Source organism: Lygodium microphyllum, chromosome 16, assembly GCF_053477565.2.
Source record: "Lygodium microphyllum isolate KBCC chromosome 16, Lygodium_microphyllum_v1.1.10, whole genome shotgun sequence".
Classification (NCBI taxonomy): Eukaryota; Viridiplantae; Streptophyta; class Polypodiopsida; order Schizaeales; family Lygodiaceae; genus Lygodium; species Lygodium microphyllum.
In genome coordinates, this window is record NC_141150.1 from 46,766,750 (window position 1) to 46,781,621 (window position 14,872).

Below are 14,872 nucleotides of genomic sequence, written 5' to 3' on the forward strand. Positions count from 1 at the left end.
ATGAGCTCCATATCTTCAACTGCAACTAAGCCTAAAATGATTCTTAAGATAGTCATCTTGACTACAGGAGAGAAAATCTCATCAAAGTCGATTCCATGTTCTCACCATGTAAGAATGCACTCTTTACATCCATCTATATGAGCTCCATATCTTCAACTGCAACCAAGCCTAAAATGATTCTTAAGGTAGTCATCTTGACTACAAGAGAGAAAATCTCATCAAAGTCAATTCCATGTTCCTGCTTGTACCCCTTCGCAACCAATCTTGCTTTGTACTTGGGTGAGGAACCAGAAGTGACCTTCATCTTGTAAACCCATTTGCATGGAAGTGTTTCCTGCCCTTTAGGCAACTGCACCAAGTCCCAAGTGCCATTTTTCTCAAGAGATTCCATTTCTGACAACATGGCTTTATACCATTTCTTGTTGTCCTGTCTATCCTTGCTTCCTTGAAGCAAGACGGTTCACCACAGTCTGTCAACATGACATAATCAGCCACATTGTTTACGCCAAGAATAAATATGTCAGGTTGTCTAGTAGCCCTAGACAATCTCCTAACCCAATGGTCATTGTTTGTTGGCTGTTCCTGCAAGTTTCCATTTTCAACATGCTGTCCTGACATTTCAGCCTGCAAATTAGCATTAACAGCTTGTTGTCCTGCCTGTTCCAGCACATGTAGTGGCTCATTATCATGGGCAATAGTAGCTGGTTGATCATTTTCAACATCATTTTCTGCATTTACAAGTTCATTTACAGAAAGTATTTGCTGTTGTACAGCGGGCACATTTTGCTGTCCAAAATATATTTCTTCCCGGAATAAAACCCTATGGACCTCCTCAGTCTTTTCGGGCTGTTTATGCATGCGATCTTCCCGGAAGATAACATCATTGCTACGTACTACTTTCCTTTTCTCAGGATCCCATAATCTATAACCCATTTCACCCTCGTCATCACCATATCCTAGAAAAATGCATTTACAGGACTTTGGCTCAAGTTTGCTGCGTTTTTCTTTACGAATGTGCACAAAAGCCCCGCAACCAAACACTTTCAAGTGAGCATATGAAGGTGGCTTGCCTGACCACGCTTCTTGGGGAACTCCCCCTCCCCCCCCTAAACCCTTCACCCACAGTTTGCGTTTTTGCATTTCTGCGTTTTGTGTTTAGGGTTTGCAACCCCAGAAAGGGGCGCCATCCTAGACTAACTATGCCTATTTATAGGCCACTCTATCATTCATTCCTCACGGTTGATTGATTCAGTCTGTCACCTCTTCTCTCCAGCCTCTCCACTACCCTCACACCCCTTCAGGAGGACATTGCGGTTCGTGGTTTGTGGTTGTCTTCATCATCTTCCTTGTGCTACGGCACCCTTGTTCCCTTGTATCACATTCACTCCATGATTCAGATCTTCATCATTCCATTTATCAAAGTTTCTTCTCTCTTCTCTTCTCTTCTCCATGTTTGCCGAGTTCACTCTGTGTTTCTCCCTGCCAACCCTACTCTCTCGCTGGTACGTCATCTTTTGACATGGTATCAGAACTGGATCTGCTCAAACGGCAAAGATTCTCCACTCCAGTGAAGGCAAAGACCGGCAGCGGATTCGGCACCCACTTCTCTTCTTCTTCGGCTGCATCAAAATCTCGTTTTTGCAGGTTTCAAGTGTTTTCAGCTTGCTGCCCACACCCCCTTCGCGGAGGACATCGCAGTCTCAGTTGTCCCTTGCTGTCATCTACAGTCCGGCGCCTGTTTCCAGCCTTCCACCCGCAGTTTGCAGCTATTTACAGCAAAGAGACTGTTGCTAATCACTCTCCATTTAGAAAACAATCTTGTTTTTGCAGATTTCAGGTATTTCAGTTTGCTGCCCACACCCTATTCGCGGAGGACATCTCAGCCAAAACTGTCCATTGCTGTCTCCATCAATTGGCGCTTGATTTCCAACCCTCTTTACACAGTTTGGAGCTGATTCCAACCAAGCGACTGCTGTTCCTGTGCAGACCTGTTGCCGTACAGCCTGCCACGTCATCACAGTCCTGCTGCCTGCGTTTTTAGTCTTCCTCTCTCCTGCAGGCTATTCTGCCTACGTTTTTAGTCTTTCTCTCTCCTCACCTGCGTTTTTCTACTAGTTGCAATCTCTTACTGCTGGTCACATCCTCCTCCCACTAGCAGCTCACTTCCAGCCCTTCCACTACCCTCCCACCCCTTGAGGCGGACATTGCGGTTCGTGGTTCATAGTGGCTGACTTCTTCCTTCTTCAGCAAGGCACACTGGTATCCATGGCTTCTTTACAACAGATGACCAAACTACTGGGTGCTCCTATTGTGGCATCACCGAACACACCACCGATGCTTGCCGACTTCGACCTTTCCTCCCCACCCCTCCGGAGTACAAGCATCTTCCACCAGGCACTCCTTATGCCACCTCTCCTTTCCGGGCCACAGACATCGTTCTACATCGGCTATTAGAGTACTATGCTCAAGGCAATAAGACGCATCCGATGTGCACTAAGTCCTTTCAAGCACATGGAGGATCAATTGGCGCTACGACCTCCTAGAGATCGTCGCAATGCCAGTGGCAGTCTTCTCCCATTTATTTTCAGGTACAGTGGCTTCCACGACCTACAGATCTGCACTCCGCTCCATCGAGAGACAATGATTGTTTGATACCGTCTCCTCATCAGTCCGCTCCTTCGAGAGACAATGGCTGCTCGACTCCTTTCTCTTCTTCGGCTACCCAGTCCACTCCACTGAGAGCCAGCGATTGTTGCCCACCTCTTGCTCATTCTGAGCCCCACCCTTCCCCACCCTCGACTACTCAGGTTCGAGAGGCCACCTTTGGGAGCTCTTCGGCACCCCAGATACCTTCTTCAGCACGACCGGCAGCGCTTTCCTCGTCATCAGACGTTTCAAAGTCCATGATCCATGAGTTTTTGGATTCCCTATCTACTTCACAAGGGGATTCAAAGGGGAATGTTATTTCTTGGCCCTCATAGAGGGCATCTACTTCTTCAACTTCAACGGAGGCCTCTCCACCTCCCACCTCAGAGGGGAAACCTACTCCACATGAAGTTCTTCATCCATCCTCTACTTTCTTCGGGTGGCTGTCTTCGACCAGTCATCTCTTCTACTAATACCCAGAATCTTTAAGTACCACCTAGATTGGGACCTCAGAGCTTCAGCCGCGACTTGGTGACTAGGCCTTCGTATTCCTTCCAGCATGGATGCACGAAGCTAGTGGCTTCTCTCCCAAGGTTGAGTTTCGAGTTCTCCAATTCACTCTGTCTACTATTCTTTACTATCGGTTCCCTTTCAGGTGGAAATCTTGGATCTTAGGGATCCTCTACCTCCTATGCATTGCATAATTTCATCATCTTTGTACTAGGGGGCTTGGGCAAGTGAACAATTTCCCCATGAGGAACACTGTCCAAGTGGCACCTGCTGCATGAGCATTCTTCAACATGTAGCATTGCATCTCCACCTCACTCTTCTCTTGTTCCCCTTTTTGGGCCTGAGAGGGAGTGTTGAGAAACCCTTCACCCGTAGTTTGCGTTTTTGTGTTTCTGCGTTTTGCGTTTAGGGCTTGCAGTCCCAAAAAGGGGCGCCATCCTAGACTAACTGTGCCTATTTATAGGCCACTCTCTCATTCATTCCTCACGGCTGATTCATTCAGTTCGTCATCTCTTCTCTCCAGCCTCTCCACTACCCTCACACCCCTTCAAGAGGACATTGCGGTTCGTGGTTCGTAGCTGTCTTCATCATCTTCCTTGTGCTATGGCACCCTTTTTCCCTTGTATCACATTCACTCCATGATTCAAATCTTCATCATTCCATTCATCAGAGTTTCTTCTCTCTTCTCTTCTCTTCTCTTCTCCATGTTTGCTAAGTTCGCTCTATATTCCTCCCCGCCAACCCTATTGTCTTGCTGGTACGTCATCCTTTGGCACCCCCCCTGCATAGACCTATTTGGTGACCGATTAATTATGTGTACGGCTGTCATAATAGCCTCTGCCCAAAAACCATGGGGTAATGCAGCATGAGACAACATTATACGGACCTTATCCTATATGGTCCAATTCATACGCTCTGTAACTCCATTTTGGGGTGAATTATGAGGGACTGCGAGCTTCCTTTTGATCCCTTTGCTGTCACAAAATGCCTGAAAGGCCTTGGACACATATTCCCTACCATTGTTAAAGCGAAGACACTTAAGTATCTTATCAGTTTGATTCTCAACCAATGCCAAGATTTTTTTTAACTTGTCTAGCACTTCATCCTTGATACGAATAGGATAAACCCATACCTTCCATGTAGCATCATCGACAAAGGTAACAAAATATTTCTTTCTCCCTAAAGATAATCCTGGATTGTAACATGCATCTAAATGTACTAACTCTAGAGGAGAAGATTTCAACGAAAGAGATTTTTTATGAAAGGTATGTGCATGTTTACCGTAAACACAATGATCACAATGCTCAAAATCAGCATAACGAAGACAAGGCAAGTAACCCAAACGAGAAAGCACTTTCATTCCAGTTTGACTCATGTGTCCCAACCGACCGTGCCACAAAGAAACGCTTGGCTACTCAGTCAGGCCAACAACATGATCACTCACACTAGATACATGGAGAGAATACAAAGTATCACTTTTACAACCTCTGGCAATAACCCTAGATCCCTTATAGATCTTCCATTTCCCATCACCAAAGGTGGTATGAAAATCATCATCATCTAGCTGCCCTGTGCTAATCAAGCTCTTCTTGAGTTGAGGTACATACCGTACATGCTGAAGTGTGAAGGCAGAGCCATGCTGAAACTGCAACTGCATACTGCCAATACCTGCAATGTCACATGCATAGTTGTCCCCAAGATGGACAACACCGTGTTGACCCCCTATATAGACAGAGAACCACTCACGATGAGGGGTGACATGAAAGGATGCACCTGAATCGAGAATCCAGGTATGCATGTCATCATCTGTATCTACAAGTAAAGCATGTGCACCAAAGTGTGAAAAGACCAAGAGTACGTCATTCCCACTATCACTATCATGAGTAACTACATTCACCCCTTCAATTTTGACACTGCTCTTCTTAGGTTGACCCTCTTTCTTCTCTTCCTTGCTATCATTTGTCTTCTTGCCCTTTCCTTTCCCTTTCTTCCATTTATAGCAGTCACGTTTAAAGTGACCCTTCTTGCCACAATGATGGCATTCAACATCTTTGCCAAGTGATTTACTATGTCCCTTGCTATCAAATTTGCCTTTCTGCTATGATCTGCCCCTAGTATGCAAAGCACTAGAAGACTTACTAGATGCATTATTTTGCCGATTCATTTCTTCCATGAGTAGAGCACTCTCTACATCAGCATACAAAAGAAATGCATTAGAATTGCTCATAGCAGTCCTAAATGTATCCCAACTCTCTGGAAGAGTGCAAAGCAAGAATATAGCCTTAAATTCTTTATCAATCAAGAACTTCAAGACAACCGACTAGCTGAAAATGAAGTTAAACTCGCTCAAGTGAATAGACATTCCTATACCCTCTTTCATACGCAAATCCATAAGCTTTTTCAGCCAGCACACTTTGCTTGCGGCACTCTTCTATGCATACAGTTCTTCCAATCGAGTCCAAATAGCATATGCACGATCCAAACCTTTAATATTGAATAGCAAGGCATTAGAAATCGATAGCTCAATGGTTGGGTGTGCAAGCTTATTTAACTCATCTTAATCATCCTGTTCCATATCGAAAGGCTTTGCCCCTTTGGTCTTAATCAGCTTTGCCTGCTTCTTTTGCAATAGGATATTGTAGCATTGTTTTTGCCAAACTGCAAAGTTACGTGCTCCTTCAAGCTTCTTTATGTACATGAGATTGCTGCCAGTCATGATTTTCAGCCCAAATGTGACCAAAAAATCAGCAAATGTAAGCCTACACTATCACACAAGTGACCAAGGTACAAAAAGTACCAATCAGCCATAAATGACCACGTAGAAGCAGAGATTTCAGATCTGTAATTAAATTTTCAGAAGCACCAAACCATGTGCTACAGCATTCCACAACTAATTACAGCTGTTTCAAGGGCATATACATCACATTACATAAGAAATCCCAAATTTTAGCTGCAATTTCTGTTGTACATGTACCCACAGGCATAAAATATGACACGCACGGTCAAAAGGTTCAAAATTTTTGTGCTCAAAGCATCAAGCACACATCTGCATTTTCTCTATCATGCATAGAACAGGCCAATTTTGCCAAAATAGAGCAATTTCAGCAAAACTCCCAAATTTTTCAAGAGTTAGATGTCCAAATTGCATGGAATTAAACCCACATGTACATAAAATGACCAAATGGCACACAAATTTTGCCCAAACTGCATAAGCCCCAAATTGCACGGGGTCCAATGTGCATCAATGTCAAGAAATTGGGTAAATTTCAACCCAATTTTTGCATGTACATGAAAAGCCCCAAATGTCGGAGGCAAAATGTCACAAATTCCTACAATTTCTGAGACAAATTTGCGTGTCCTGCATCACAATCCCCAAAAGCCTCAAATTTTTGGGCCAAGACTGCACAAATTTCAGTGAAATTGACTCATCCGAGCAAAAAATTTCACTTGCATTTGAGAACCCCCAAAAACTTTTTGAGGCATGTGCATTCAATGTCTGCATTTTTTGGTCCAAAGATCACTGCAATGTGTATCAGGCACCAAATTTGGGAAAATCCCCAAATTTCAAGACACAGATTTGCACTCTGTGCTTGTAGGTGTGAACACCTGGTAAAGGGGAAGAAAATAAGATTTTAAAAAACAAGAAAATGGGCCGTTGACTTGCTACCCATCGTCCATGCAGACCGGCACCCTGTCCCCGTTGCACGCGAACCTGTCGTCGTGTCACACAACAGTCGCCTCTAATCGTCTGTATGTTAGACATCTATTACGCCTGCACCTGACCAGTCACCTGGCCCTTAGCTGCACCCAACTGCTTCACGCTTCCTATCCCGTTGTGTGGTCTCCCGTCAACACATCCGTACAGCCCGCTAGTTGCAGTCGTCGTCCGTGAGCCTGGTCCGTCGTGCATGTTGCTGCCCGTCACGCTTCTGCACCAATCGAGTGCCTCTTCTGCACTTGTCGACTATCTCCTCTGCTCACGAGCCTGCCTGCAACTCCCTTGCACCTGTCGACTGCCGATTGTTGCTTGTCGAGTCCACCTGGGACTCCTACAACACCTAAGCTATCCCTTGCCTGCTCTGATACCAGTTTGTAGTGACCTGGAGGCACGAAGATCGAGACTGTCAATGTTCGTTACGTGCAACGAGATAGAGTGAGAGAGTGAGAGAGAGAGCAGAGTAGAGAGTGTGCACGATTAGTGGGTATAGTGACGAGTGTACCTCTTTAGGTTTTTAGATAGATATATATATGTGTAAGTGCAAGTGCTAAGGGTGTGTTCACACTCAAGCACATTAAAAGGCACAAGGGCCTTTATTCCCAACAGAGAGGAGAAACATCATCCCGGATCAACGCATAAAACACCGAGTGAGCATGGGCAATCTTATCAAAATGGGGTTGCCGTGAACCAAGAAGATCCATAAAATATTGTCTACACAAATACACGATAATCTACAAATCTGTAACCATCTGATTATCAGCATTCTATAGCCGCGCCATATTCTCCCGTACAGAGGATGCATGCAACCCACGCTAAAATCTATGTGACTGGTAGGAGTTTTCCTGCAAGCCTTTTGTTAGAGCCTTAAGGCCTACCAATAAAAGCGTAGCTAAAAGTGCTTGATAGATCATCCAAGCACGAAGACAAGGGTGCTAAAAATGCATCATCTAGAGACTCAAGCAACAAGTAACGAGGAACGAACCAACACGAGCATCTCCTCAGCAAGATACATGCATTGCATGCAAAGTGAGGCATAATGAATTCCATATTGCCTGGCAGCCTGTTGCACATTTCCAATCAATTGATCAACGGATGCACTCCTTGTAGATGGAAAATCAAATAATAACTAATCGGTTTGAATCATAAGGGGACAAACAAACAAAATATGTTAGAGACACTAATGCAAAGATTTGGTCTTAAAGAGTGAAAACTTATTACTACTCCTATGGAAACACATTCGAAGTTAAATTGAGCCTTTATGATTATAGAGACTACTTTGATGTCTTCCTCTATCAGCTGATTATTGGACGCTTGATTTATGTATGCATTACAAGGCCCAATATTTAGTTTGCAATCTCACAAATGACCAGTTTTTTACATAGCCCAAGCACTTAGCATTGGCAAGCAGTGCAGCATATCTTTCACTATTTGAGTGGTAAGCAACACCTTGGGCTGTTTTGTCCCAGGGGGGAATCATTACTAGATTTACATCCTTTTTCATATTTTAACTAGACTAATTGTTACAACACTCTTGTTGAAACCAGGCTTCCTTCTTGGAGAGGGTGGTAATTCCTTGATTAAGCATGCACTCACAGCAATCATCAAATAAACATAAATTGAAATGAACAATTTACGTTAATATTCTTGGACAATAGACACCTGATTGGCCCTAAAACTTGCACCCCTTTCAGTATTTCTTTAACTTTAATTGCTAATGGATTGAATACAAGCCACAATCTCCTTTGCTGATCCAAAAGCCCTTTGTTGTACATACAATCAACAAGTAATTTGGGCCAATGACCCCTTGATTTTTCACCCAGGACTTGCACAAATGGAACCACTAACCAGCCAAATGCTACCCCAAATTAGAATGAATGGGCTAGCATCTAAATTCCCTAACAATTACACAAATTTCAAGTGCTGAATTCAATGTACAATGCCTTCACCAATCGGCATGGATCCTAAGGTAGCTGTCAAATCTGAATTACTATAGAAATTTAGGGTTTACAGTAAAGATCTCTCTACTGTCCACCAAATTTGACTGAGAAATGCTAAGATCTGAGAATGGATTGGAGATGGTGAGAGAGAGTCAAGATGAGAGAGAAATCTGATTTTCTTCACGAGAAAACCCTAATTCTGCCTACTATCTACTCCAACCTGCATTTAATGCACCCATCTGCTGCCAGACACCTCCAAAATGTTGTCACCTGATCACCAATGCTGTTGCTAGCCCGTAGAAGGTGACTCCTTGCTATCCCCTACTCGCTAAGACTCCCAGACGGTTGTCTTCTGCAGCAAATTGCTATTCTCTGATCACAAAATGGACCAGCAGCTCTCTCTCTCTCTCTCTCTCTCTCTCTCTCTCTCTCTCTCTCTAGCTATAAACTAACTAAATGGCTGAAACCTAGCCCCCAAAAACGTTTTCTCAATTTGCATGGGCATTTTTGCTAAGTGACAGTCTTCTAAACCTATTTTTCAGCATTATCCAACCATTTAATTACTTTTTAAAATTAAATATTCCTTAAAATTAATTTTAGCCCTTCTAACCCTATCTAATATTAAATGTGCCCATCCATAATTAAATTGGCTAGGCCATTTACAATCTGGAGTGATCCCCAACCTCTATTGACCCTTAAACTAACATTAATTAATTAATTAATGCTAGTCCCTAGTGTCACCACCTACACTTATTGGCCCAATAATTGTCCCAGGGTCAAAACTAACACCAACTAACCACCAAAGCCCAACTCAGATAACTTATCACAACTTTTGCCTTTGACACCCACTGCATCCTCACGGTCCTTGCCTGTTACCATGAAATAACTGCCATGTGCATTACATGTGCTAAACAACCTTGCACATTTGATTAATAACTTAATCAAATGTTATCAAGATTAAGGCTTCTCAAAATTTCATGTCCTCGAAATAATTCTGAAAATTAATTTCAGCATTTCTGACCCTGCCCCCAAAATTAAATGTACCTCGATTCAAGAGAATACCAATTATGCCAATACTTCAAGAATATTGCCAAATCATCAATTTTGGCGGAGGAAAAATCATTGACAACTCTGGCAAAAGTTAAAACAAGCTTTCTTTCAAGTCAAGAGTGTTCTTCTACTGTCTAGCCCCTCAAAAAATGGTCCTGCATGTTCTCTAGGGTTGCCTGCTGCAAGGAGCTTGTTAAACAAACTCTCAGCTTATAGTATATACACAAGCTAGACTTGGGACAATTAGAAATGTTCCCTCTGCCTTGAGATCCTACTTGTAATTTTTTAATTGGGTACGATACTAAGTACTGTGGACCATATGGAAATCTTGAGATCATTCCATCGACAAGCATACAATTCTCTGCAGATCAGTACCATACTCTTTGATTGATTATCTTTCTCTTAATGAGATAGACCAGCAACGCTATTTGCACTTTTCCCAATGTTTTTGATATGTGTATGTTCACATTGAACATAACACCTCTTGTACATTGATATAACTCATTCATATCACTTACCTAAAGAAAAAGAAATGTGTACACATGCACCAGCATGTGTGAGTGCATGCACATGTGTTGAAATGATTTCATTATGATGGAGATAGAATAAGAGAGAGTTGTGAGAAGGGAAAGAACCAAGTGCATGTATTAAGATTATGGACAGAAGCTAAGCAACAAGTTTTTCAAACAAAAGGAAAGGGATGAAGCATATTGAAGTGTACCTTTGTGTTCCCTCTAACTTAAGTTCCTTAATTTTTTCTTCTAACGGCATGACAGGCTCGGTGACAATATAAATTGTCAATTTTGTCAAAGATCCCTCCACCAATTCCACTTCAGTACTGTGCAAAAATGAGAGCACATTCGGATGTCGAACCTGAAAACAGCATCCCATATCAGCAACATGAATAACTTTCTCTGTGGACTTTCTACACTGTTACACTGAAAACCCCACTCAAAAGACCAGTTCTGTACACTAAATAGAACAATGTGCCTATTTTATACATAGATTAAAGTACTTTGTGTACAACAACACAAAGACTAAAGTACTTTGTCCAACCTCTCAAAGACCTTTACTTAAAAACCAAATAGCCTTACCATTCTGAGACGTTTAGCACCATTGCGGGCAGCAGCAAGACGAGTATCCTGACTGCTTGTGCATGTTAAAGAAAAAATTGATACAGCAGAGTTGTCATCCTGCATAGAAACAAGACCCTCAAATTTCTCTCATCTTATCAGAAAACCTATTGCACAATATTCAGTTCTCTTTATGCACCAAAAATTGAAAAACAAAAAATGAACACAATTATTTGGGTGGTGTTCCAGATGAAAGGAGCAGGGGTGCTTAAGATTTTTTGAAAGACTAGTAAGAGTGCAGCTAGCAAGTGCAGGTCATAGCTCAGAGAATGATACTTGGAATGGAGACACAAGTGGGTTCTCCTAATTCACTAGTAAAGTGATATTGAAACTTGGCATGGATTCACATGACAAATATTTACTATTTTTTATCACACCTAGTTAAGTTTAACAACACATAGAATTGAAAGTCAACAATTGCAATTGTACCAGTTGGGCAGTTTGGGCGGGTGCCACATGGCAGCATGTGAGCAGTCAACCAATTCGGCTGCACTCAGCCAATTTTTGACCAGCCGACCTGCATTACTATATTATTTCTTTTCTACTATTTATAGCAGCCTACCCCAAGGTCATGCAATGGCAATTGGCCAAGATGCAAACTCCCCATTTTCCATTTGTGCCCACAACCATGAGGACGTTGCCTCTTCAATTCCAGCCTGATCCCTTCAAAGGGGAGAAGAAGGAATGTGATGAGACCAACATCAACTCATGGCTGGCTAAATGGATGGCTTATTTTGATTTGTATCAGTTCAACAACGCTCAGCATATCAGAGAGATACAAATCATGTTACAAGGGAAGCTGTATGCTTCGTGGGTGGGCATACGCCCAAGCCAAAGACATGGGCACATTTTCAATCCGTTTTCAAAAGCAATTCATAACCAATGATAGGATTGAAAATTTCCATAAATTGTTTGAGCTCGACATGGGAAAGAACACTTTGGATGCATATTCACAAGAATTCAAAGATCTTCACAAAACAAAGGCTTTGGATAATCCTCAAGCATCACTCTACATGTGTTATCTTTTCGGATTGCAACCGGACTACCAAAATGAGGTGCTCCACAATACGTTAGATTCCCTAGAGGACGTCTACAAGTACGCCAAAAATTTTTATAGTACTTTGATTGTAAGTAGGGGTAGCCAATCAATGGGTGGATTTCATCAAACTCATTCCATGTTTGAGCCAAAGAAATCTTCTACCCCAACAGTAACTCATTGGTCTCCTCACAAGTTGCGCATGGAGAAGAACAGTAAGCGCAAAGTAACTCATAGCAAGAATCTTTTAAAGGATCGTTGCTTTGCTTGCCATCAAGCAAGGTACTTTTGTGGTTAGTGGTGATAGAGGGTGTCCTCAAAATAAGAAGGCAAAGTCTACTTCAAAGGCTTCCATAAATACTATAAAATCTCCAGGTATTTCTTTTGAATTTTTATCTGAAGATTGTTTTGTCAATGCAAATAGTTGTAATGATTGCATGTGCCCATCCAAAGAGCTGCACTTGTAGACTCGTCCTCCACTGTAACTGCATCTCTAGTGAAGACCACACATATACCTAGCTGGGTAAGGCCATAAACTGACAAAAGGTTAAAGCCCAAATCAAGTACATAAAGAACTTTGGCAAAGGAAGACTACCTATCTGGTAATAGGGAAATGGCTCCCACTCCACCAACCGGAACCGTAGAGTTGTCACCAATGGTGACGGTGCTCCCTCTGGAACCCAAGTCCTGAAGCCAATCCTGTTGAAAGGTCACGTGAGAAGAAGCTCCAATATCCACAAGCCACGGCTTCTCCTGAGTGAAAGAAGCAAGGGTTGTATCTTGCTCGGCAAAGACATGCACGAAGATGAACTCTATTGTGGCGGGTGCGACCTTTGCATCCTTTGAATCCTTCTCCTTTGGCTTCAAATGGGAATACTTCCGCCAACACTTATCCTCAAGGTGAGTGCCTTTCCTACAATGTGGGCACTTGAGCTTCTTCTCCTTCTCCTCCAACTTCGTGATGTGCTCCTTCATAGAAGGAGAGTCATCAAGACTGAGCATCCGCAACTTCTTCTGGAGGGAAATCTTGTGGGCAAACGTCTTGTGCTGATACAAAGACGAAAGCTTGCACCACACCTCCGCTGCAATCTGCAACCTACAAACATGAACTAGGACAGAGTCCTGAACACTCATAAACAAAAAGGATCAAACTCAAGCGTTAAAACGATCCCACAAGGCAGCATGGTGCAATGAGATACCATCAGTTGGACCCTCTTGAGGGCGAGGAATAGGCTCGAAAATGAGCTTCCAAAGATCAAAGGTGTCAAGGATGCACTCCACCTTGCAAGACCACAATGACTAGTTGGCACCGTCGAGCCTATTTTCCTTGGGTAAGGAAGAACAAGCACCTGTATAGAGGGAATCAAGGAATGAATCTTCATAACAAAAGGAGCCTTGGCTTTTGAAAGGGGCCGGACTTCTGATGGAACCCACTGTGAAAGATGAACATAAGGTGGACGATCACGAACTAGGCTCCCTCTGTTGTGCTAAGAAATGCACTTAGCCACTTAAACAGCCCCAAAACATGCTTATTTTAGTCTTACTTTAGCTAAAACCCTAAAACAGGGAGCGGATCGAGAAAGTTAAGTGGGAGAGGATCTAGAACCCTAAATTTCTATAAATTGGCAGCCAGCCCTCCACTCTTTTACAATCTCGTTTTTGCACGCTTCAGGTGTTACCAACTTGCTGCCCACACCCCAATCACGGAGGACATCTTAGCCCTTCCTGTCCATCACTCTTCCCTACAATCTGGCGCCTGTTTCCAGCCCTCCACATGCTGATTGCTGCTGTTTCTGCCTGGCGACTAACTGCTGTTCATCTGCACTGTTGTCGTACAGCCTGCCACGCCAGCAAACTGCTGCGTTTGCAGGCTCCAACTGCCACCCTGACAGTTTTCTTTCTCTCTCCTACAGGCTGTCCCACCTGCGTTTTCAGTCTCTCTCTCTCCTGCAGGCTCCGTTTTTAGTCTTTCTCTCTCCTACAAGCTGGCCTGCCTACGTGGACAGCCTGCCTTTTCAGTCTCTCTCTCTTGCAGGCTCCGTTTTTAGTCTTTCTCTCTCCTGTAGGCTGTCCTGCCTGCGTTTTTAGTATTTCTCTCTCCTGCAAGCTCCGTTTTTAGTCTTTCTCCCTCCTCACTGCTGTCTGCATCAAATCCAGCTTCTCACTGCTGCGTTTGCTGGCGTTCGACATCCGGAGGCTACCTTGCTGCGATTCGGGATCCGTTTGGAGTACGACACACTCTCCAGCTCATTACCCTTGCCCTGATCCTAGAGATACAGGAGTTCGAGGTTCAGTATTCATTCACTACGTAGTGTGTTTGCTGCATGAGCATCGTATTATTAGTAGTCGTATCATTTCATTTATTCACTGTGTTCATTGTCTCTGAGTTACTCTAACCCTAACCCTAATTGTGTTCTTTTTATCAGTCTGTACTTTGCGGTACGGTTTCTGTTTATGTTTCTGTGTTAGGGTATTTTTCTTTACATGGTATCAGAGCCTGGTACTATCTAAGAAACCTAGGCCTTTGATCTGAAAACTCTTCGCAAGAAGCAATAACAACAGTAGGTTCAAATGACTTCAAACACATCAACACCGATTCAGTCTCCAGATCAACCTATGCTGAGAACCAAGCGAGAGTGGGCCAATCAGCTTGCTCCACAAAGTTTGAACATGGTGGGAGAAACATCTTAGTACATGGAAGAAAAGATAGGCAAACTAACCTCTAAGGAATATAAACTGATCATAGCCTATCGACAAAAGAAGATTGAGGGGCTCGACCGAAGGATTGCCCTTCAAGAAAAGCTTCTAAATGAAGGTATGTATGGATTTCACTCTTCAGATG

The 14,872-nt window shown here is 43.1% G+C and overlaps 1 protein-coding gene across 1 annotated transcript in view; it reads right to left on the reverse strand.

Moving 5' to 3' along the window:
• Window positions 1-14,872, reverse strand: part of CTEXP (kinase family with ARM repeat domain-containing protein) — a 110,650-nt gene that overhangs the window by 83,902 nt on the left and 11,876 nt on the right. Inside the window, exons 2-3 of the mRNA XM_087695714.1 lie at window positions 10,956-11,054; window positions 10,583-10,734 (exon numbers count right to left, since the gene is read on the reverse strand). Of these exons, the coding sequence (XP_087551840.1) occupies window positions 10,583-10,734; window positions 10,956-11,054 (251 nt within the window). The remainder of the gene's footprint in view (window positions 1-10,582; window positions 10,735-10,955; window positions 11,055-14,872) is intronic.